Source organism: Dermacentor variabilis, chromosome 2, assembly GCF_050947875.1.
Source record: "Dermacentor variabilis isolate Ectoservices chromosome 2, ASM5094787v1, whole genome shotgun sequence".
Lineage (NCBI taxonomy): Eukaryota > Metazoa > Arthropoda > Arachnida > Ixodida > Ixodidae > Dermacentor > Dermacentor variabilis.
Genome location: NC_134569.1, coordinates 46,266,922 through 46,290,969, shown reverse-complemented (window position 1 = coordinate 46,290,969; position 24,048 = coordinate 46,266,922). Strand labels below are relative to the sequence as shown.

The 24,048-nt window shown below is 48.5% G+C and overlaps 2 protein-coding genes across 3 annotated transcripts in view; one reads left to right on the top strand and one right to left on the bottom strand.

Annotated features, from left to right (window-relative positions):
* The window catches only part of LOC142571765 (uncharacterized), a 30,278-nt gene extending 25,926 nt beyond the window's left edge, over window positions 1–4,352 (bottom strand). The window contains exon 1 of one of the 2 annotated variants that reach the window (XM_075680352.1): window positions 4,242–4,352. The gene's annotated coding sequence lies outside the window, so the exon portion shown is untranslated. The remainder of the gene's footprint in view (window positions 1–4,241) is intronic. The other variant, XM_075680353.1, reaches the window with a different exon arrangement.
* Window positions 4,353–5,211: 859 nt separating this feature from the next.
* On the top strand, window positions 5,212–20,596 carry LOC142571767 (uncharacterized). The gene is made up of 3 exons (XM_075680355.1): window positions 5,212–5,326; window positions 9,838–9,957; window positions 18,232–20,596. The coding sequence occupies exons 2-3, from the start codon at window positions 9,865–9,867 to the stop codon at window positions 18,517–18,519; spliced, it is 381 nt and encodes a 126-aa protein (XP_075536470.1). The 5' UTR covers window positions 5,212–5,326; window positions 9,838–9,864; the 3' UTR covers window positions 18,520–20,596.
* The last annotated feature ends 3,452 nt before the right edge of the window (window positions 20,597–24,048 follow it).

The following is a 24,048-nucleotide window of genomic DNA, read 5'->3' as shown; positions in this document are numbered from 1 at the left end:
TGCTATATGCCATGCCATGCTATATGACATGCGGTGTAAGCGGGTTATATTGCCACATCACTGTATCACTGAAGTTGCGCAAAGCAGGTTTTACGTTCCCGACAAAATTATTCTTCAGAATTTTGAGAATGGCAGCCCACAAACTAATGTCATGAAGACGCGAAACACCGCCAGCGCACGCTTTCTATCTTAAATCTTCTCAGACTTAATATTAAAAGTGCGAAGCAGTAACGGAGCTCAAACCTGAGAATGATGTCATTTCATTGGCGCGGCTGTGCACTAGCTCCGGGATGGGCCCAGGAAAGATGTTTGAAACACTCGGTACGGGAAAGTGTTGGCAAAGTCGCTAAGAAAGCCGTTCGCTTTAATTAATAAACATAAATGAAATTGCCAGGTGGCAGAATTCAAACAGAGGACCTCTAGAGCAGTAGATCGCTTTTACTTAGCTTACGTTTACTTCAATTCAGCTACGAGTCTTGCACTTCGTGTAAAATTCTAACATGTTGCTGTCGCATTCATTGCTCCGCCCCTATGGCGGAACTGTCGTATTTTTCTCTCCAGCCGCAGGTCTTACGGGATTATTAGTAACAACGGCGCTCACAAGCTAGGCGGCCTGGACATTTTCGTCTATAGAAGAAGACTGCAAGCGGGAGAGCTCTACGCTCCGCTTCACAATAACGCGGAGCTGCAGTAGGCGCCATACGACCTGGAGTGAGACCGCGCGAATGCATATGCCCTTGTGACACGGGTCCCTCCACAATATCAAAAAAGACACAGTGTTGCTTTGGGACGATAAATCCGTCGAAAGACTGAACCATGAGTAAATCACTGATTAAGCCAATCCTCCAGACCAAAGCGTTGTTGTCGAGCGGTCTCGAGCTCAGCGCCCGAGCATGCTTTGTAAGCTTGCACTCGGGTTGCGAGGATGCACAAGAAGTAACTGGGCAGTTTCTGCATAGAATCGTGTTAGTTGAGGACGGTGTTACAAAAAAAATCGAACGTCTTCGCATTACTTAAAACAGACGAACGCCATCGTAGGCGTCGTCGTCGTCATGCCACCGTGCCTTTCTTTCTTTCTTTCTTTCTTTCTTTCTTTCTTTCTTTCTTTCTTTCTTTCTTTCTTTCTTTCTTTCTTTCTTTCTTTCTTTCTTTGAATATTCGTTGAAAGCAATACCTTATGTAATCTATAACGTCCACCAGCGGAGCCCTGGATTGAGGGCACTTATATCCTATTGCGGAATAAAGTTTTCATTCATTATACATTTGAAAACTAATCGTTGCTTACAATCTTTCAGAATGCCACAACTAGCTCTTATGTAAGAACGAGAACAGTTCACACTTTCTGACAGCGTGTGTGGCCTCCTCCGTTTGTTTATTCTGTGTAGCATCGTGTACTGGCTAAGCCGAATAATGGCTTGTAGGCAAGTCACTGATCGCGCGCTTCAGCATGCAGTGTCCGCTTCCGCATTCCCCTATATTCCTGTGGTGGTGGTGGTGGGTCTTTCTTTCTTTCTTTCTTTCTTTCTTTCTTTCTTTCTTTCTTTCTTTCTTTCTTTCTTTCTTTCTTTTCATAAGCGAGGAGGCGGTTATTTTGCGACAAATGTATCAGCTAGGAATCTATCAGAAATGTAACGAAGAAATTCGCAGCTTTCCATCGTGAGCTATTTAGTGAAAATTCCTCTGTCCCATTTTCTTAGCCGTTCTGTATTCCACCACGAAACTCTAAATGATACTCCAAGTACACTGTATTCTTTTTTACACTCTTTGTGGCTTATCCCGTCCTCCTATAATCATTATCATCTATCTTGCGCACTTACTTTAGTTAACTATCTGCGCTCGCCACTTTCCTACCGGGAACGCTCTGCCAGACTGATACGCACATGCCGTTCCTCACCTGATAGTACCAGGCTTGCAATGTAACCAAAAAGAAAAAAGGAATAAGCGGAAATAGATGGCACGATTACTGTTAAGGGCAAGATAAGTCCCAAAGAGGGCAACATTTTCTGGGAGTGTAGCCGTTCGACAATTTTCTCCGACATAAACCTTTCCACTTGGCAGCAGTCCACGAACGTGTATATGCGTTGACGGTATGTGCTCATCACCGTCGACGTCAAAGCGCACCGTAAAACACCGCGCACAGTAGATAACGCTGTCCGCGGATCCTTATCCGCGACTTTTGTGGCATTGCGTAATCTTCCGCGGCCGCTGTCAACTTCAACTTATGATATTTGCATGCAGGTTTCATACGCGGAACGTTCAGGTGCTGTATGAATTACTGCTGCTCGTGACGCAAGTCGATTCCTCGTACCCGCAATGTCTTATCTTACGATGACCATCAAATAAAAAAAAATTATGTGGTTTTACGTTCCAAAACCACGATATGATTATGAAGCACGCCGCAGTGGTAGATTCTGGAAATTTGGGCTACCTGGGGAGGTTCTTTAACGTGCACCTAAATCTACTGAGTACACGGCTGTTTTCGCCCCCGCCGAAATGTGGCCGCCGTGGCCGGGATTCGATCCTGCGACCTCGTGCTTAGCAGTCCAATTAACACCATAGCCACTAAGCAACCACGGCGGGTGCCCCTCAGATAACACCCAACAGCTCTACGCATCGTTCCGGAAGGCCAGAAGTTTCTCCTGAACATTTGGTACGCCTGTAATTTTGGAGAGCAGACTGGAATAGGAGTAATACTCCATTGATGGTTCTTTTCTTGCCCTAAATAATAATAATAATAATAATAATAATAATAATAATAATAATAATAATAATAATAATAATAATAATAATAATAATAATAATAATTAATGCTTTTGCTCGCTGGGAGCCATACCAAGGAGGAAACGCGCGAACCGAGTATGCAGCATGCATTTATCCTGTTGCGAAGCTTGCTGACATCGGCAGCGGTCAGTGCTAAATTGGCATTGTCAATATTGTTTTCCTGAACTGTTTAACCGCCTTATTTGACAGCAGATACATGTAGCCATACAAAAAGAACACAGATAGAGGAACATTAAAGTTAACTTGTTGGGCATAACTTAGCTGGTATGCTAGTCCAATTGTAGTATACGGCGAGAGATGAGAGAAAGAGAGAGAAAAATAAAGAAAACACGCGCAACAACATACAGAAACGTGGACTAAATGCACCAGCACGGGAACTTAATGCGGTTTAGAAGGTCTCATTAACGCTTGTATCCCGTAGGGATGCTAGAAGCGCCTTTGTAGCGCCTTGATAACCCCCATTGAAGACATGCGGCATGCGCGCGAATTTTATTAGCCGGTGTATGAAAACACGGCCGGCGAAGCATCAGGCTGATGAGTCATCATGCGTCGTAGCACTGCACCGCGCGAGGACGCCTGGCCGTCGACGCCGCGCACTTCCTGGCCTCGTCGTGCGGCCTTCCCGGATGTATCTTTCGAGTGTGTCGTCCTATAGCGGCGCATTCGACTCTAAACCAGGGCACCTGGAGCACTCGTTTGCGTTTCTTCATTGCGCTATGCGTCACGAAATCAGCGCTCCGGAATTGCCACATATTTAAGCGCGCAAATCAATAGAGGATGGTCGCTGCAATCCGACGTGAATGCCGGTCGCCTCGTGCACGCCCGGTAGCTAGAAGTCGACGGACTAGAAGTCCGTGCTTCTTGCTCCAAACGAGCTCTCCGTCATATGCAGTTACGGCATCACTAATAGGGAACGTTCGCGTAGATGCTCACTGCTATTTTGGCGAAGCGCTACACTAGCCTTGCACATGCTCAGACGCTGCGCAGTGACTGACCAATTCGTGCTATTTGCGCGAAGCGAGCACACCCTTGTGGTTGCCACATCCCTAATCGGGAACGTCAGTGGAGAGAGAGAGAGCTACTGTAACCCGAGCTGAGAGCCGGCCGCCTCGAATGAAGTGCGGAAGTCGGGGATTGCCGGGCTGTGAGCTATACCCGTATAGCCAGGAGTGCGGGTCCTGCCAATGCACGGACTCGCAACGGAACGATCCTTCGTGTCGCATCGCGACGCTAGATCGGCGTCAGCGCGAAAGAACTCGCCACCGCGCAGCGCACTCTGCATGCAGTCCGCCCTGCTCTTCTCCTCCGGGCGCGCAGTAGAGAGCCCAAGGATGCTCGGCACCACCCTGTCCGCGCGCCGAGCTGTCGCACAGACCGTCTCGCGCTGTGCATGTCCCCTTCGATGAAAAGCGCAGCCTGAGGAGCCGACGAGTGCGACAACCGCACGTTGCGATCCTTACCTCTGCGTCGTGGTGACTTCTTTTCCCGGGATGCGTTGCCGGTGGTTCCGATCCAAGATGGTCGGTCAGCCTGTAGTGGACGACAGAGTGCTTGTGTGCGGAGCAGCTGGGAGGAGGAGGAGGCGCCTGCCGATCCCCAGCCGCGTCGAGCGCCGGTCGATGGATCCGCGCATGGGCTCGGGGCGCGGGGCCATCGATCCATCGCGGCCGCTGGCGCGCTCCCTGCTGCCATAGGTTGGGGCATGCGTGACAGAGCGTGTTACGCGACTGTTCGTGGAGCAGCTTAGTGGTGCCACACAGAGCACGCTCCCGTTCGGCGCTGAGCCACCACACACTCAGCCCGGCATCGGAGGAGAGACTTGTCGCAGCGCCATCGGTCGGCAACTACACTCCAAGCTCCGGCATCTTTATTGCGAGGCAGCGAACCGATGCTGCAAGTTTAATCGACGGCTAGCCAAGAGTTCGCGTGCTCAATTCTGCCCATTGTTCGTGTCTTGCTTCATCCATCTTTCATCTTGCGTCTGAAACTTCGTACTAGACTCCTGCCTGTAGACATTGCCGTTTCTGTGGCAGCATCTCTCTTCATCGTCGAGTGGTGGCGCGAGAACAAGCGAACAGCAGCAATACGGGGCCCGCCCGAGGAGCGCCAGCCGGTCGGTCGTCATAGCCGTGAAGCGCGCACCAGGTTCGACCGACTGCCGCTCTCCGTAGCCAACGTCGTGAGCCGTGAGACAGCCGGGACTCTCTCCTCCGGCGTCGGCGTCGTGGCCCGTGCAACGGCAACTTCGAGAGGAGGCTCGCCACAGACTCTCTGCAGCGCTGTCTCATCCTTCCTGCACGCCTGGAGGGCTTCTCCACTCAGCTGCTGCAGCCGCGGGTTTTCGAACCTGGCGCCTTTGGTGCAGACCCGAGCGTGAGCGCGCCCCGCGGCAGACGCAGCCCGCTGGTCGCGTCGTCCCTAAACCGCGCCTGCCTAAAATTAAACCCCTCCGCCGCCGGCAAGCAGCAGACTTCCCCCCGGCTCAACCCTGGCTCCGCTAGCCAAGGACAACGCGCGGCTTTTCGCCGTCGCCTCGGACAGCTACGTAAGTCTTTGCTCTCAAAATGCCCTTCCGCCCACCCCGCCCCTCGCGCGCCAGGGATGCAAACATCGCGTTCGCTTCTCCGCTGATGACCGGCTGCGGCAAGCGGCTGGCTGCCCGCCTGCCAATAGCACTCCATTGGCCGCGTGAGCGCGCGCACGTGCTCGCTGCTTTTTTCGGGCTCTTAGCGGCCACCAACCAGTAGACCGCGCCTGTCGCGCTTTTCCGGGACTGCTGGCCGTTTCCCGGCCGATGAGATCCGCCGTCTGAGCGTGGATCGAATGCTGCGGGTGTCCTGCGTGCCATAGATGTCTGGCCCTTGAGTAGAGCGCTACCCGCTTTGAGTACTGTCTCGCCTGGAAGGCCACACGACTCCGCTGTTTGTGAAGTCTCGCACGTCTCGCCATCGGGGCAACAAGTCTTCGCAGACTCTTTACCTCTGGTGATTGTTACCATGCAGCTAACCATGGGCGCTTCTGCAAAGTTCTTCGCAAAGTAGGATTCGTGCACATCGTCTGCGGGGAGCACGTTGGGCAAGTACAGCAAGTTTCGGTATACTTGCCGAATTTCGCGTTTCCGTCTCGTTTGCAAGGATGCTATTGTTTACAAATGAACGATTATTTTATTTTGAAGATAGCTGAAGGCTTACGCCGGGCATAGGTTATGTGTACAACATTTTAGCGGCTTCGTTTTACTGCATTTTCTTTTCTCCACTGTGTGCGTGCGTAGTAACTTTGACCATCCAGAGGCAGCTATAGTTTACGGTCGGGGCCTCTGAGAGTATTGAGAGAAGGAATTTCGGAAATGATAAACGACAACGAAGAACCTTGATGTGTCCTGTAGGTGCCTATAGTCCCAACTATAAGCGATGACGGAACCACGACGCTTCGGTTACGAGAACTTGTAGGGATGTTGAGCTTCAGAGACAGTCGCGACTTGTTGCTGCAGTGGCCTAGCCTACAATGAACTGCGGCTAAAGCTCTACAGACAGCAGCTATATATGGCAGAAAAGAGGCGTGACTCACTCGCATTCTTTCCCGTATGTTCATCCTGAAGCAGCCATATCCGCTTTGCAACTTAACAGACAAAAAAGTGGTCTCCCTCTCTTTTTTTCCCGCATAATATAGTTCATCATTTACATGGGACGGCGTGGGTATAGCAAAGTAACTCGGCAGCTGCAGCTGATATTGCCAACAGATGAGCTTGGTCTTCGGTCGGAGTTTGACATTTCACCGCATTTTTCTCGCCGCACATTCTCTCGTTTGCTGGCGCGCTTTCGAAGGCGAACGCCGCACGAACGCGTGACGTGCAAGAATATCAAAATTTATAAATCGGATTTCGAAATTCTATTGTTGTCCCACCCATTTACCGCACATATTTACGCCTGTCAAATAGCGTTGTGAAAGAGCATATTCCAGGTTTTGAATTTAGCGCGCACAGACCTTCAGCACACCAGGGGGCAGCATGAGCACTTGTCTAAATTTGTCTAGATTTGTAAGAGGCGATTGGAGGATTGGCGGAATAAAAGTAGGGAAACGACAAAAAGCGGAGACGTACAAAAGCACAGTGCGCAATAGGGCATCAGAAAATTTGGTTGTGGGAGTTCATGATGTCTTTTTTTTTTCCCTTTAAACCTAGGTAGGACATTGGGCAGTATAATAGCAAGAGCTTGGTGGCGCAACCCACCGCTCCGTTCCAAAGGGGACGCTCATAACATCCGTCCATCCCTCCATACAAAATTCAGCCGACTTCAAAGGGCAAGACATTCCTGGTTGTTGGTATGTGCCGGATGTTTAGCTGCTGTTTCTGCGTACTCTATCCAGATTGCAAGATAGGGGAACGGGCTCGAGAAAAGAGACAACGAAAGAAATGCACGCAAGCTATGCTTTAAACTGATATATGTTGCAACAGACTTCGTTAGAAGCAGCGCTTATGAATCTCCCATTCGTCATCTCCACATTCTTCACTCGATGAAAGCTTTCCCTATCATCGACTACCAATTCGCCCGACCGACCTCTTAAACCTCCTGGCAACAAATGCTGGTAGAAATGTTTGTCCTGTTACCTCGGAAAAAAAATTAAAAGCTGAAATTAAAGTTTCAATAGACGTCAAGAGGAAAATACTTGCAGACAGAACTTTGCTATCTCTCACAGGTGCATGTCTTGCTATAGGAACGGCTGATACATGGAACATTTTAAATCACTGTTACAAGGCTGTAGCCTCATAACGATGTCCCCGGCCCTGTGTTGGACAATGAAGATATTCCTGTCCCGCTCTGCATTTTTTCGCTGGAGCATTTTTGGTAGGAATCGTGACATGGTCGTCCACTTCCGTGTTCATGGGAAGTTGATGGTCCGACTCGCGCGCCGGTTTTTGTACCGAGTTCAGTAGTTCCCGAAATCACTCATTTGAAACGAGATCAATCATATTACTAGGCAGATTCCGGCTTTAATGAAACATAGGAGATGTTCGCCTGAAATACAGCCTGGCATGGCTACTCCATGCTTCAGGCGAAAGGTGAGGCGTTACTGTGAATACACAAACGCAAGCTATCGAAATTACGCCTAGACAGGCAAGCACACATAAGGGTTATTTCACTAACGCTGTGTATATTTAGTATGACCTCACGCGGTTTATGTTGGATACTAACAATGATATCATAAGTTATATAAGTCTGTAACACTTCAGGCAATAAAGTCAGACGAGGCCAGCAGCAGTTAAGTGTCGTGCCTCGAAGCTGTTAGCTCTGTCTGGTTGCAAAAGCGAGTCCACGATTCTGCTGATCTTCGCCCGACCCTTTCTTTTAGTTGTATCTCTCTTTTTCTGCTGTGTAAAGTCGTGCTGCTGTCGATGCCATCTGTATTTTTTCCCCCGTTGTTTTGCTACATGTCTGCGCTATCACGCCAACGTTCTCCCATTGTTTCCATCGATTCATCATATTGCGGCATTTCGTGAGCCATCTGCTATAATTGAGCACAGCACGCAGAAGTAGTGTGGTCTCATGTGCCATGGATACGCCCTCAAACAATATTTATTTTTATTGCTTCTTCTTTTGTGGGGTGCAGTTGTTGATGGTAATCGAGGTGGGCTATTTCCGTCTCTTTGTAGCCATTCGCCATATGTGAAGCTGTACCAAGCTACTGGCTGCAGTGTTTGCCTTGAAGCGAGGATAAAACAGGGATGTATCGGGAATTGGTTGTGGTGCGATCAGCTCATGGTGACCACACATTTGAGTTATTCAATTACGGCTGGGCGCATCGGAGAAGAGATGGTAGAATTAGCTTTCAAGAACGCAGCACTTTCGAGAGCGCGCTATCGGTTAGCTATTTGCCATCTGCTCAAATGTGCTTAATATACTAGTTCCCGCACACATCACGATGATGTTACTTACTATGACTGTTGGAAAGCGATGAGATTACTTTAATATTTTTCGGAAATTACCTAATGCAGTCATTTACAATATTACTGTCTCTCACGAAATCAGTTTGTGCTCGTAATAGTTTTACTCGCTTCGTTCTCACCCATTACTCGGTGCGGACCTCTCATGCAGTCCTTGATAGAAACAAGAAACCATTTTTTTTTCTTCGTTGTAGTACACAGCGAGCCTACAATTGCTCTGGTCAAAACTTGACAAATGAATTTTGCAAATATTCTTTTTTGTAGTATTTCAGAAGAGTTCCTCTGTAATGGTTAATGCTTTGTTATCATCGTATTATAGAGTTATCTTGACCCCACCGCAGGATATTACTTTAAATGTATGCTCCTCATGCAGTATGCGTGGTCTACCTGAAGCCCCCGTTCTGTGTGCGTTACCGCCCTTCGCATTTGACTTGTGCTGATGATTAACGTCAATGTACTGCATGTATCAGTACACAGCACACCTGTACATTTGTGAGCATCCTGGCGAAACGCTATACAAAGACGAAGAAGTAGGATATATATATATATATATATATATATATATATATATATATATATATATATAAGCTGGAATCCAGATCGACAGGTTGCAATAGAAGCTTGCCTCGTGCACACGTACTTAACGTTATCACACCAGTAAGTTAATACATACTTCTGAGAGCAACGAGCAGTTTTGTTACAGTGTTGCCTTAAACGCGAAGTGGTCTGGACATTCGATAATTGCGTTTCTGTGAAATATAGTTTTAGGAAATGTGACTTTAAAAGGCAAGTAAATGAAGGCAAGCGTGGTGGAAGCAACATATGGTATTGAAGCCCGAGCAAAGACACTTGGATACCAAGACAGGACGAGCGCTTGTTGGGCGTGTGTCTGTGTTCGCGCTTCGATACCATCCCATATATATCTACAAATTATCTCAACTGTCCACACTTCTGTGGAGGTAACTTTCTGAACTGTCGTAGGCTGCATATTGTCCCAAAGACGGCTTTTAAATGTCTGCTGCCGCCTCGGCGTCCTCCGGTTTGAATACTGACCCCATTGGAGCAAGGCGACAGTACAAGACCCTGCAAATAAGTGAGATTCTCTCCTCCGACAGGCGACCTTCTAAGCGCATCGGAGGGTAATGCATCCCGAGAAGTCTGCCATGGTGACTCCGCTACCCCAGACGCCCACCCTGGTGCTCATTGACGGGAGCTGCTCTCTGCTGAGCCGACAAGTGAGCGTGAACCTTCGAAAAGCGGAACCCCTTGCAACTCCCCAGTCGGCATGCGCAAATTAACTCGCTTTCTTTCTTGGGCTGCCGTCGCTACCTAACAAGTACTTGCATGCAGGAAAGCTCCAACATATTCTTGAGTGAATCCGATGTAGCCCTGAGTGATTTCAAACCACCGGTGACCGACGTCGTGGCCTGCCTTCGACATGAACACGTCCCGTGGCGTGCTTCGCCACTTTCCCTCTGTCCTCATCGCCGTCCATCGTGCTCATCTTTCTTTCCCTCTTGCCATCTTTCAAGCTCCAAGTATCTGGCTAGAGGTATGCACCCTAGGTTGACCACACCCTCTGCCCTCGTTACCTACAAACAATTTATCACTCTGACCACTGCGGCTGCCACCTTTGCCGTGGAGCGCTCGGTTCTCGTCCGCATGCGCTGACTTAGGGCAGCTCGAGATTACGCGCAGTCATCAGCAAGAGAACCATGCACGCGCCGAAGATTCTCGCAGACGAAGTAGGTTCCACCCAGAGGAGCGACAGGCCCTAATCCATGCTTGCGGAACGAGTTTCGACCTCGCTTCTCTCCAGTCTCCGACAAAGTGCCGATACCTGCAAGCCTGCTGTTCGCAATGCCCATCTAACCGTCTTGCTAAAAACTCACCATTTACTTCTTTTTCCCCCATTCAGCGGAGCCTGAGTGCCGTCGACCGTTGCCGGCACGTTGCATGCAATCAGCGCAGCCTGCTCCTTCAAGGAGCCGCATATAATGCTTTATCACGCATGTCTAACACACCAATATTAGCAAAACACACATAATCGTAAGCGCATGTAACGTGCGTTAAACACACACACACACACACACACACACACACACACACACACACACACACACACACACACACACACACACACACACACACACACACACACACACACACACACACACACACACACACACACACACACACACACACACACACGCACACACACACGCACGCACACACACACGCACGCACACACACGCACACGCACGCTCGCACGCACGCACGCAAAATAAGCATGCGGTAAGCTTACAAACCTGCAGTCCGTGTAAGCTGAAGATTTGTATCATGTGCGCTGTGTAAATTCGTGTAAGCCCGTAGTCCGTGTGTACAAGTAAGAGCTGAAAGGCAGCTGGAATGTTCGAAACGGTACATACGTATATTTCGGACGCGGGGCGAAATGCACAGATTTGCTTGCAGTTCCACTGGTCGAACAAGGAATGAGTCGGACTGGCATGAAAGAGGTTAAGTGAATACCGGCACGTACTCGGACTGCAGCCAACGTTTCGACCAGGGGGCTTGTTTTGAACCTTGTGAAGACAAGGGTCTCCTTGTCGAAACGTTGGCACCTTTCTGAGGCAACCGTTGTTTTACCACTGTTGATCGCTTCAAGCCTCCATCTTCTCGTGTAGAACTGTCCTGCGTGAGCATTGCTTGCGTTGATTCTAATTTTCTTTTGCCAGCTCCCTGTTGATTATTTTCGGCGACCTTTTATAGCTCAAATGTGAAGGTTCTGGAGAGTTTGGAGCGTACGCCTCCCCTTCCTCTCTACAAAAAATAAATAAAAAAGAACACGTAAAAGAAACCAGTAGCACTGTGAAAGGGATTCGCAAAGAAGCATGTGTATGGAAACTTCCGCTTGTCAAAACATCCGCTCGGGGCTGAGCTCCGCGCTTGTTTATCTTTATAGCTTTCTTTTTCCTAAAGGTGGAAGGGGGCGCAAAGCTAACTCGTCTAGAGCAAGTTGTGTGGTGGGCTGTGGAGACTTACGAAGCCTCTTCACCTACGCCGCGCGTTACAAGCTCGCTCAAGAGCAACGTGACCAGAGCCGGTATACAATGCGAGTGACAGCGTGCGCGGAGCGAAGCTCGGACCACGGACGAAGCGCGAATAGAAATAGCACTGGAATAGCATCGTTACGTCATGCCGACCCAGTTCTCTCCGCTGTCAGCTGTTGTGCGCGTGTTGCTTTCTGCCCGAATCGATGGCATATTATTCAATCACTGGTCGCGCAGTGTTGGAGGCTTGCTGGCGTTCATTCTCTAAATCAAGCAACAATACGGTGGATTGCTCGAATCGACGACTACTTTCTTTCGCATTGCTAAATATGGACAGCTGGGCTAGTTGGTTGTGATTGGCATTATGAAACATCGTTCCAGCGCACAGTTGAACACGGACGAGAAGAGAAGGACAACACGAACGCCGGTCGTTGTTGTCCTTCTCTTCTCGATGTTGTCCTTCTCTTTTCGTCCGTGCTCACTTGTGCGCTGGACAGATGTTTCATAATGCCAATCACAACCAACTAGCCCAACTGTCCATACTTAGTGATATACCTTCTAGTACATTGGGCCCTGTCTCCCCTCCTCTTATGTGTGCAAACCCTGCCTCGACCCTTGTCACAGGCGTTCGGGTTGTCCTTCTCTTCCCGTCCGTGTTCAATTGTGCGCTGGAACGATGTTTCGTAATACTTTCGCATTGTAAGATTTCCACCTAAATTTCTTGAGTTGGTCATTAGTTTGGATACCTAACTGTTCGTGGCGCGAATTTGCAGCTCGAAAACTCCACAAAAGAGGACAGGAAGAACGGAATTGAAGACGAACGGAAGCTAGTCCGATCCCATACCTTGGTGCTGTATCAGGCACGTACCCAAGGCCCCCCCCCCCGCCCACGCCACCACTTCTCACACACATTCCTATAGCGCCGCCAAATCAGTGTTGAAACTTGACAGCTATTCGGCGGTCAACATTTTGTTGCATTTTTCACTCCTTTTGGATGGCGGTAGTTATCGGCATCTTTTGTGGTGTGAAGGCCAGTTTCCTCATCGATTCGGTGCCCACGCGATTTACTCGAGATGCATTCAGTTGTCACCACCATCTTTTCCACGGTCACGCGCTTCGCTGTGGCTTCGTTAGTGCAACCTTCTTCGTTTAGACTGATCCAGGGACCAAGAAAGGAATTCGCTTCGTGGTCAGCTGGTCTGCGTGCACGTGGAACACGTGAAACGAGTTGAGGCCAGAGAAAACGCCAATTGCGTTTAATTTTTCTTTTTGCTTCATTATTTCCTGGAGTAACGGCTCGCCGCGGCCCTGACAGATTCTCGGAACCATATACGCGCGATATGGGTTAGATAAGGTGAAAAATAAAATAATGCGAAACAGCGTCCATCTTGAAACCCTGCAATAACCGTTAAATCCATAAGCAACATGAATGTCATTTGTTACCTCGTCTGGTTTTTGCCTAATTGTATAGCACTTTTCGTGCAAAATTGCCAACTGGAAACGAGAGTCACAAGGCGTTGAGAAATTAAGCCATCTACTAAGGAATCCATTGTCGGCAACCGAGGCAACAGCCAAACAGGAAGAAAAAGCGAAAGTTAACAAATGTAACCGTTGTTTACGAAAATATTTATAGATCAACATCTTTTTACTTAAAAAAGAAGTAGAAAAAACGCCGCCGGAAGGGGAGAACAATTCCGTCTGTTTTGAACGACACTTCTACAATTATAAGTCGAGCCGCCTGACGTATCCACTTCTCTGCTGTGCTTATGTAAGTGTCTTGCTAAGCTTCCGCGGTGGGCGTAGTACGCCTAGAATCGCAGTGTCCTGCGCCCTACGAGGTTGTACTGGACTGGCAGCCACACATCGTTATGTAACTTCCCAAATAACAATACGAGTCGTTTGCGGCACTTAACTTGGTAGAGCGTGAACGAGGGATCCAAAAGAAGTGTGGCGGTTCCGCAAATATATATTTCTCTATAGTTCTTCCAGAGCTAATTCAAAAAACGTTACTATAGTCGGATACAACTTAAGTCTGCAGTGAAGCCCCGCCCACGCCCTCATAACCGCCAGCCACTGTTCCTCCGGGAGGCTGCAAATAATTCGTACTTTCAAACTTTTTCTGTTACCCAAATAAGGCGGTAACCACAAAAATAAAATTATTAGCGAGTAATTTTATACATTTTGCCTCCCCTATTACAGTGGAATGGCCAAATCCCATTTCTTTATTGAACTGAAATAACATGCTTGCTTAGCTGTCACTATTTATTGTCAAGTTTCGCTTCAGTTGGCAGTGAAGTTTCGTGAGTAAAACGGGTTCAGCAGTGAAATGAACGGCACCGCAGACTTTTGAAGAGTGAAATGCTCAGACTCCATACACTTTGACCATGTCTCTTGCGCACCTCATTGCTTCCGCCGATGAAAATACTCTTCGAAAACAGCAGACGCTCTGGAGGTATCAAGTACGACTACATTTTGAAAAGGCCCCATGACGACAATTTTATTTGCTTCTGTGATTGGCTGGCGAAGTAACACAACCGCGCGCGGTTTGTGTGCCTTGGTTGCCAACTGCTGTTTTTTTTTTAAGTTGTATTCTACTAAAGTAATCTTTATTTTACACTTTGGCTCCTTTACTTGTTCTTGGCAGTCTTCTTCCTGCGCTTCTTTCCTGCGCAAGTCCATTTGACGTAGTTCCTTGTTTGCCAAGTAAAGGAGAGGTGTTTAGCACAGGGCGTACCTCTAAAATACACCTTATTTCATTTGTCTTTTGTGGGTTTACGAGTTTTTATGGCGAATGGTGGACGTTATTCACATTTGTGCTAGTAAAGTACCCCCCCCCCCTCATTTGCATAGAAGTTACCTGGGTTGCCCCCCCCCCCCCCCCGAAAAGAAATCCTGCGTACGTGCCTGTGCTGTATACATTGTAGTTGGAAACGAGTAGTGCCACCCCACAAAGCTATCCATCATCTTTTCCTTCTTTCTTTCTTTCTTTCTTTCTTTCTTTCTTTCTTTCTTTCTTTCTTTCTTTCTTTGTCTTTTTATTGTCTCTGTTCTAAGGGAGGGTTTGTGAGGACGGTGTCAAGCGGGAAGCGTTGCATAACCATGAAACTGACTTGTGTTTGGCCCTTTTGCCCGATTGTTTTTCACGAATCCGGCCGTCTCCCGAAAGACGAAGGAGAATGCAATGCAAACAGTACGCTTATTTACGATTCGAACAAGTGTTACTCTTTCTTTCTGTTTATTTATTTATTTTTATTTTTGATGCAACATTCCGATTCTTCCGGTCTATTTCCGGCCGTTTCGTATCCGTTCATTTGGGGCTCGTCTCGATATGGACGTCCGCGTTCGTTTGCCCGAATTCTTCCGGTCGCCCCGCGAGTCAAGTGGGTGTTGTAGAAGCTCCGTTCGCAGAGGTTGAAGAAACTCTCGCCGGGCCCAGCCAATGCGAGTGTTGCCCCGGGGCGAAGCCGGTCTTCCCGGTGGTCTCTTGACAGGCACGCGCACCGCAGGCTCGCGTCGCCAAACTTTCCGCTGTCTGGCGGGAGAGAGAAAGCTCTGCTGCTCTTTCTCCATTAGCGCCGCGCCTGATAAAGAGACCCGAGACGAGATGTGTAAGAGAGTTTAAAAGCAGCTGGCACGCAGCTCGTGGTGGAACGCTCCTTTCTTGGCGAGGGGAATGTTCTCTGCCCGCGGTCGTCGGCTGCGGCATTGCGCTTCCTCGACAACGTCACAATGGGCGACAACAGACTCTACCGCGGTTGTTTCTCAGGAGACATTTACGTGACCCTTAAATTAAAGCTGCGAACGATTAAGAGCTGGGCCCGTATTCACACGAAGCTTTTGCGCAAAGATTGTTCGTAAGAGCAAATTCAGTCCAATCCTGATGCTGGGCATACTATTAGGGAAAGCGACCGGCCAAGATGCAAGATCTGTTATGAACGAAAATGTTTGGGAATTCCGCCCGTGATCCTTTCGACTGCACATTCGTTATTCGCGCCGGCGTACCTAAGAAACTGTGCGGCAATCACTGATCAGCTCATCAATAAACTAAAATTTCCAAATTGACTTTTTAAATTATTTTCCTAAGTGAACGTATGTTGCGACTTCGAAATCGAAGCCGGTCAATGGTATAAAGGCATGCCCATCTTACAGCAAACCGGCCGCTAGCGTCACCAGCTTCGAGATATTTGATGAAAATTCTTCCGCGAGGTGTACATTCGTGTTTCGCGTAATCTTTGTCCCGCAGTGTGCAAAGAAGGCTTCCAGGTAATATTGCAAATGTAAAGCCAATGACCGAAATTTCGCCGTGGTGTTTGCTGACAGATATCTCGGAAATAATGGCGTTGTCTCTGCACGCCTTCTTAAGTACATTTCTCGAGTACTGGTTGGCTTCGATGACGAAACTGCGATTTGAACGTAACATATTGAATTCAAAGGTTAGTGAAATGTAGGTAGTCAAAAAGTGAATCGGTGAGCATCGCGCAGTCTGAAATGTAAAAAAAATAAATTAAGAAAACTTGAATTCTAGCGTTTCACGTGCCAAAACTGCGACCTGATTACGAGGCACGCTGTAGTGTTGGACTACGGAGTAACTTTGACCACCTGGGATACCTTAACGAGCTCCCAATGCACGGTGTACAAGGGCGCTTTTGCAAATGCGGCCGGGATTTCATCCTGTGACCTCGTGCTTTGCAGCGCAACACCAAAGCCACTGTAAGCGACCACGGCGGGCTGCTCAAACGTATTCCAACGCAAACAATCTATTGCTGATAAGATAACCTCCTTACTTCTACTTCACCTTTATTAAAATTTACTTGAAGTCTTCGGTAGAACATTGTAGGCATAATTCGCTCCTGTACGTTAGGTCGTCCATGCGCCTTAGTTCAACGACCTAGCGGTTGTGGAGAAAATATGTTTAAACGATGGTTTGAGGCTATATATGGGAAAGTGGAAGGACATCGGGCTAATTATGGGTCAGTATTTAAGCTTATGTGATTTAGGATCATTGTGTGATCACTATGTGAGCCAAGTCTCTCAGTAATACATTCACATCTCTAAATGCGGTTCAACGAACAGTGACGAATGCACATAGTGAAAGACGTATGTCGGTTGAGGGCTTTCCCGCCTTGCCCCTTGCTGCGTTTCTACCTGTTCACAAGGCAACGCCCTGAAGCGATCGATTTACTATGGTGTTGAAAACAATGCACCTTACAACGACCTTTAGTTCTGTTTCTTTTGTTCACTTTTTTTTGTTGGCGGTGCTATGAGCTTCGAAAAAACCAAGTTGACAAATTCATGGTGTTTCTTAGAACGAGGAAGCCCGGCTCGCAGCTTGCATTGCGCGAGGCATGAGAATGCCTCTCTATTACTTTCTTTTTTCTATGAACTGCTGACCGGCCCGACAACAAATCCTCCTGGTGGTCGTACCGGGTGCATTTCATTAACAATGAAAGAGGGGGTTATAGCGTAAATTTCGGCGGCCACTTATATGTGCCACCGTGCATATACGAAGTGCCATAGCTGGTGCTCTACCTGTGTGCAGTGGCAGTAAGGCAATATTTGTTACTGTTGTTTAATAACTGCCGACAGACGGGAAGGTATAGTCTCTAAGTCGGTGCCGTCCGCAAAAACTAGGGTAGATTCCGCGTATGCTCTATATAACGCAGGTTCATTTTGTCTTCCAGTCTGTTTGGCTGCTACTGTAGTATGCTGTGATGTTTTACGCGACAGTGATTTTCGCCTGCGATCCTTACGAGCTGGGTCCACCCAAGTTTTACAGTCCCCCAGTGCACCAGGGCAAATGCATGGCCGTCGTTCGATGTAGCCCTCGGCGCGAGGTTTTATCATGTTAGTGTTTGCACCTACAAGCGTCTGCGTCAAATTTACATGCATTATATGCAGGCCATGGCAGTGCCAATAACGAGAAGGATGTTTGTATAGTGGCCTGTTAAATCATTTACCACTGCTTTGTTAGAGCTCGCACCCTATCGAAAACCCCACATGCCCTGTTGTCCCATATCCAGTAATCGCGTATGGACATATCGGGCAGAACTCGTGTACGATGGCTAGCCGAGTGTGCGAATAGCCGAAACGCGTCGTGCATGAGGCGTGCATCTGCAGCCGGGCCGGGCCCCTCTCTCGCGCTTTCTTCCGGACACGCTCGCCTTCTGGCGCCACCGCCGTGATGTCCGCGTGGCACACATACAGTGACCCAAGTTGGCGTCAAAGAAGTTCACTTAAGAGAGGCACATACACACGCGAACGGCCCACGTTTTGAATGCTCTTAGCATTCTTTGGGAACTTCGTCCAGTTTGCGTCATGTCTACGTGTGTTCGCGCCTAACCGCCATCTTGGGTCACTCGTAGTCCACGGACAAATGGGTAGGGCACCGGGCTGCTGTTGTGGGAGAACCAGGTTCAAAACCAATCGTCGCCCTCACTCCCTTTCTTTCTCGCGCCACAGGACACCGAGTCATCGTCGCCTCCGGGATCCCCTCCCACGGGGTCCAAGAAGGCGCCGGGATGCTCGTGGCGCGACCAGTGGCGCATCGGGGCGCTGATGGGCGCCTCGGTCGTGTCACTCTACTGCTGCGTCTTCTGGCTCATCTACGCGCTCTCCATGGAGGGCGGTCGGCGGCCGGGACTCTTCCTGTCGGCCACCTGCCTGCTGCTGCTCGTCGCGCTCGGCGTGACGCTGCTCTCCATCCGCAAGCTGTGCGACCTGCTCGCGCCGGCGCCGGTGCCCGTCTGACCCGTCAGCCCTGAGCCGCTGCCTAGCGCCGGCGCGCTGTCCGACGACAGCGCCGTGTAAAGCCCCTGGTGGCACCGAGAGCAGTGGCCTACCTCATCAAGGATATTGCGTCACGCGTAGGCGCACGTATGCGCTTACGCGATCCCTGAGAACGTGGAGTGCGGTTTCCTGCTGCAAACGCTAAGCTCTCAGTGTCCGTCTAGTGAACGGAATGTTATTATTCACCTCGGAATGGGCGTTCACGTTTCGTGCACGTTGTGAATGGTGGATAATTTGTACTTTCGCCGGTCCAAACATCTAAAAAGAAGACGTGAGCCATGGGAGCACCGACGACAGAAACCTCACACTGAGCTCCGGGGCTCATATATTGTTTCTCTAGGCCCCTTTTTATCAAAAACGAAGAAGGAAAGCATCCTCAAGTAGAGTAGAAATATTGGAGCGCAACCAAAGCGCTTTCCTCGAGCGTCTACCAGAGAATTCAATTTATTTGCAGTAGGGAGCTTCGGACACTCGCACTCGTCTGCTGAACTGCTTACTTCAGGGAGCTCTGTTAATAGCTTACCTTCATCAGGAGCAGCTTTCCACAGTTCAGCCACCATATATGCCCGAGCCCTCGAGGAGGGTTCTAAACCGTCTTTTTCTTGCAGACAAACGGTGAGACATGTCGCTTGCATCGTGACGCTACAACCACATTACTCTCAACTCATTCGTGTGGACGCATCTTGTGCCACGCCATGCGAGCCGCCTCCACGGAATTGTGCCAGCCTGCAGGCGCGGGCTCGAAAGGAGAGTCTTGGTAGTGTGGATTACCATCGCGTCTATTTCAACTTGTCTCTGTGGACGTGAATAACTCTTCGAACTTTTGCATGAATTCGCCTGCTTGCGGACAAGTTTTACAAAGGGCACTGTTTCATACATATTCGCCCAACCGCTTCGCGTGTGTGTACATTACCATTTGATGCAGTCGTTTGTAGCCAAGCCTGCATGCCACGGCACCATTACAGCTAGTTATCTCTCAGGCGCGATCCCAACTTCTAAAGGGTGCTGCGAACCGCGCTTTCTGCAAAGGCGCAATACGGCGCAAAACGATAGCCGTGCAGTTGAGATGCGGTCACTACTCACGTACAACCACTTCTTAATACTACATATATACACCGACTCGTTACATTGGAACATGCGCTCGACTGGCGAAATACGTTTGACTGGCGTGCGCGAGGCTGCACAGACAATGAAATCGACATGATTTGCGAACTATACAAGATTACTCACTTGGCGGTAAGAACACGTAAGATAACATGCTCATCTTCCGTGCACTTTAAAAAGGCTCTGTGAAGTCAGCGGACACGGCTGATTCTTAATATCTTTCTTCCTTGGCTTGGGCAGCGTCTGATATGCTCGACCGCACACTTGTGCAATGTTGCGACACCTTTCTTCTTCGCCGATGTGCCTACCCTGCTTTACCGCTCAAAAAGGATGCCAATGACTGATCTTGCCTATACTGATGCAATCGCATGTGGCTTAGCTGAAATACATAACGAAATTACAAGAGAGCAAAGCGGCGAAAAGTGATGAACGTATGTTCTGGATGGCCCTGTTAATTAAGCGTTTGCTAAGGTGGTTGCAGTACTGAAAAAAATGTAGAGACGCGGCACTACAGCATTAAGCTGAATTCAATAAAATAGTGAGAAAACGAAACGAACAAAGCAAGTTTTCTCACGACGACTCTAACGGATGCCATCGCTCATATGAGAAGAACTACATGACATCCATGCAAGCACTGGCAGCGCAATGCCCGCTCTGTGGCGGCCTCCCTTCTCGTCTGTCAAACGTATTTTCCTCTCGATTCTTGACTTCGGCAATGTGTGCCAGCATAGCAGCCTTGTGTGAGAGACGCATGTTCGTCACCGGCACGCACGAACGCGCTTGTAACTCAAAGTACACGCTGACTGCTATAAACTGGACAGATCGCGAAGCTGGAAGCATCTTGGTGCTGGCCGCGGAGGCGGCCAAGTGATGTACATGTCTATACTGTGGTACCAATAACAATATATACGTTTTACTCTCATGATGCTACGACTGTGACCTTATAACGTCTTTGTACAGAAAAATTAAATACCTTGCCAAGGTGCAAGAGCTGCGTTCAGCTTGCAACTACGCGAACCATCTGCAGAACTATCGGGAATCCCCGCTCTTAACTTTTAACCTGAAAATATCGTCAGCGAAGGGACACATGCGATCTAAACGCCTCGCGTGGGTTTCCGTTCCCTGAGTTTCGTTTGGGTGGAGGAAGCCTCTGGAGTCTTCGCGCCGTGGTGGCCCTAACGCCTCCCGTAACCTAAACCTGTGGGCACCTCCTGAGGACCCTGTTAACTTTCCGGTGTGCTCTGCCACCGCGACTGTTTCTAGCGAGAAAGATGCGAATGAGGAGAAGGTGGCGAGTTCACTTGGAAAACACATGCGAGGAAGCAAGCGCTATTTCTGTACACAAGTTTTGGGGGTTGCACCTGATATCCTGTGAAATTGTGGGTGACATTGCTACGTTGAAGGACTTGTAGCCGTGACATGCGTGCACATCCGTGCACCACAATGTCAAGCCACCTGCAGCCGTTCTTCGTTATTCAGTGGGCACCACTGCAAGACCTTGAGCTATTAAGCTCAGGAAATGAAAGTCGATGCTGGAACGCGGAGGACACGTTGCTTTTCGACAGCATGGTTCGCGGAATTACACAGAGGTCGCTGTCACCATTTCTTGACTCGTGTTCACTCGCGATGCTTCATGGCATGAAAAAGTTACGCAGTGTTTAACCTACTGCAGCATTAACTGTTTAGAGTAAGGCTTGTTAAAGGTTTACGCCTCAGGTGTGACATGTTTATCTTCATCATGAGTCATTTCTGAAAGTCGCCAGAAAACTGTTTGTCCCAACCCGCGTATCGATCCCGATTACATGACATGGGGCTATCACTGGCCATGATCGTCATCATTGAGGAACACCCTACGGCTGGGACGTTAATTGGATAAAAACTACATGACATTCTGAAGCAGCAGAAGCTTGGTGTGGGCGAGTTGGTTTAACATACTTCAAAATAAATGAGCGCTACAAAGACGCGGACTAAAAGAAGAATATGTACGATGGACAGGCGCTACATGTTCGTACACGTTAGTCAGCGTCTTTGTAGCGCTCGTTTCTTCAAGTACATGGCATTCGTCGCGACCGAGGGCTTGCTCGAGCCCATGAGAGCGAGCATGTAGGAAAGAGAGGAACCATATAATATAGCCGTCTTTGTTGTCCTGGTCGGCAATAAATAGTTGCATGACATATCCGTGATGTTGCTAGCTTAAAACCCTCCGTATTATCTCATAATTGGCTGTTCACGATCATCTTCGCGCTGCGAGACACCGCGCTTGCATGTCACTATTGCATTGGTCAGTTTGGTTTGGTTTGGTTTGGTTTTCCTTCAACGATGCCGCACACCCACTGCAGGAGATTGACCAATATTTTAATGATATTAGGAAACTTCTGTTAGTACTAAAATTGGTAAACTTATCAAGGGATAATGAATAAGAATAACGTATGAAGAACTTAACAATATCTCCCTGATCCAACTATATATTCCTCCATGGTTGAGCAAACATTTCTGTGGCAGTTTCCAGCAGAGGAGGCTCGTGCAGTATGGTGATGACATCGTCCTTTTTTTTCTCTCTCTCGGATTTGCAGTTAGATAAACGCAAAATGGACAAGTTAGAGTAAGCCAGCTCACTTTTCTGCAACTCGCAAGGTGACGCCAGCACGATACCAAGTGGACAGCACGAGCACGTTTTTGATACTAAATGTGGAGGCATGGACATTTTATATATGGTAGACCAGCGCAGGGATTTAAGACATACCAAAGGGAGGAATGAGCTGATAAATGTAGAGGAACGACGAAAGCCCAAAATATATTTACGTGTTCCTGTGCTGTTGTTATTTTTACCCGAGTACAACGACTCGTTTGCAGCTATAGGCCAACGCAAACCTGGTCTGGCCGACTTTCTCCCGGCCATGTTCGCTGTGGGATTGGCCTTGGCAGCCGCTTCCACAGCAGTAACGCAATATATGGACAAAGCATGGCAAGATGCTTCCAAGGAATTCAGACGCTCCGCGGCAGCCGAACGCTGGTGTAATGTTCCGTATTCGCATACGTGCGCACTCTCTCCATAAACAAAGGTATACCATTGATGGCCCGGCTATTGCATTTCGCAAACCGGGCTGTGACGCGTGTTATGCAAGAGCTGCCGTCGTATCGGCCTTCCCCTCCTTAATTGTGTCCTTGCTGAACAGTTGCACGCGAATCGAATCTCATTTTCCGCAAAACGGCGTCATGCCGTAGGGGAAATCTTCGAACGCTGTTCCTAAGATGTGGCAAGACGGAAAGCGTGTGCGAAGTTACCGCCAACATAGTTTTCGTTTCCCAGCTGTCCGAAAATGACGGTTACAGAATGTGAGCGTTTGCTTGCCCTAACCGCCTCTACCAAAGCTATTCAATTATGTCTGACCTTTGTTTCCTTTTCTTTCGTTTTTTAAATGGAAATGAAGAAAATTGGAGATCAATTTCGTCGCCTGGTGAGCGTGGCGAACTGATCTTTTTCACGTATAGGAGTGACAAAAAGAAAATAATATTGTAAGGTTATAGAAGAAGAGGCACAAATTCAGAAAATCGAGCACGAAGGCAGCTAGGAAGAGTAAACGAAGTGCCAGGTTCGGTGTAGTCTGGGATATACGGGAGCATACGTATATAAAAGCCGAATACAGGCTCTGCAAGAAGCCGAGCCCCCCAAAAATTTGAAGAGGCGTATGAGGTTCTGTGTGGCCCACGGTGTACAGGAGCACAAACGGGAATGATACGCTCTTGAAATAATATAGCCACGCAGATACAAACAATGAAACCGGCTTGCACTGTACAAGACGCCCACAGATGAGGATGATACATACTCCCTCAAGATGTAGTAGAGCTGCACGATTTCGGCCTGAGTAGTGACCATCGTAAAACATTACAATGGATTCCAGGTAGCCGTGGCTTCTGCAGAAATGAGCTGGCTGACGAGAAGGCAGAGATAGCCCAGAATAATGCCGCGAAAATGGCCCATCCTAAATATATCAACCTTTGTCTGAAAAGGTTCTACTGGGACCTTGGCCGAGCCCTTGTCGTCGGCGCGATATTATAAAGGCTCTCACCAAATTCTTGCGATAGCGTTGTCTGGATTACAAACTTGAAAGAGTATCCGCTTTTATTCATACATAATATCATTTTCGTACTCTTCGGCAACACTTCTCTCTCTCTCTCTCTGCTCCCGTTTCCCTGACCCAACGCGATAATAGGTGAGAGCTTATATTCCGGCCGACTTATCAGATTTTTCATGTTAACGAATGCCTCTTTCTCTCCCTCATAATCCAATGCGCAGTTTCGAGGTCTTAAACCCCAGAAATTAAGTTAGAATGATATGCGATAATGTAAACACGATGCAGGTAGAAAAGTGTGAAAGCCGACTGG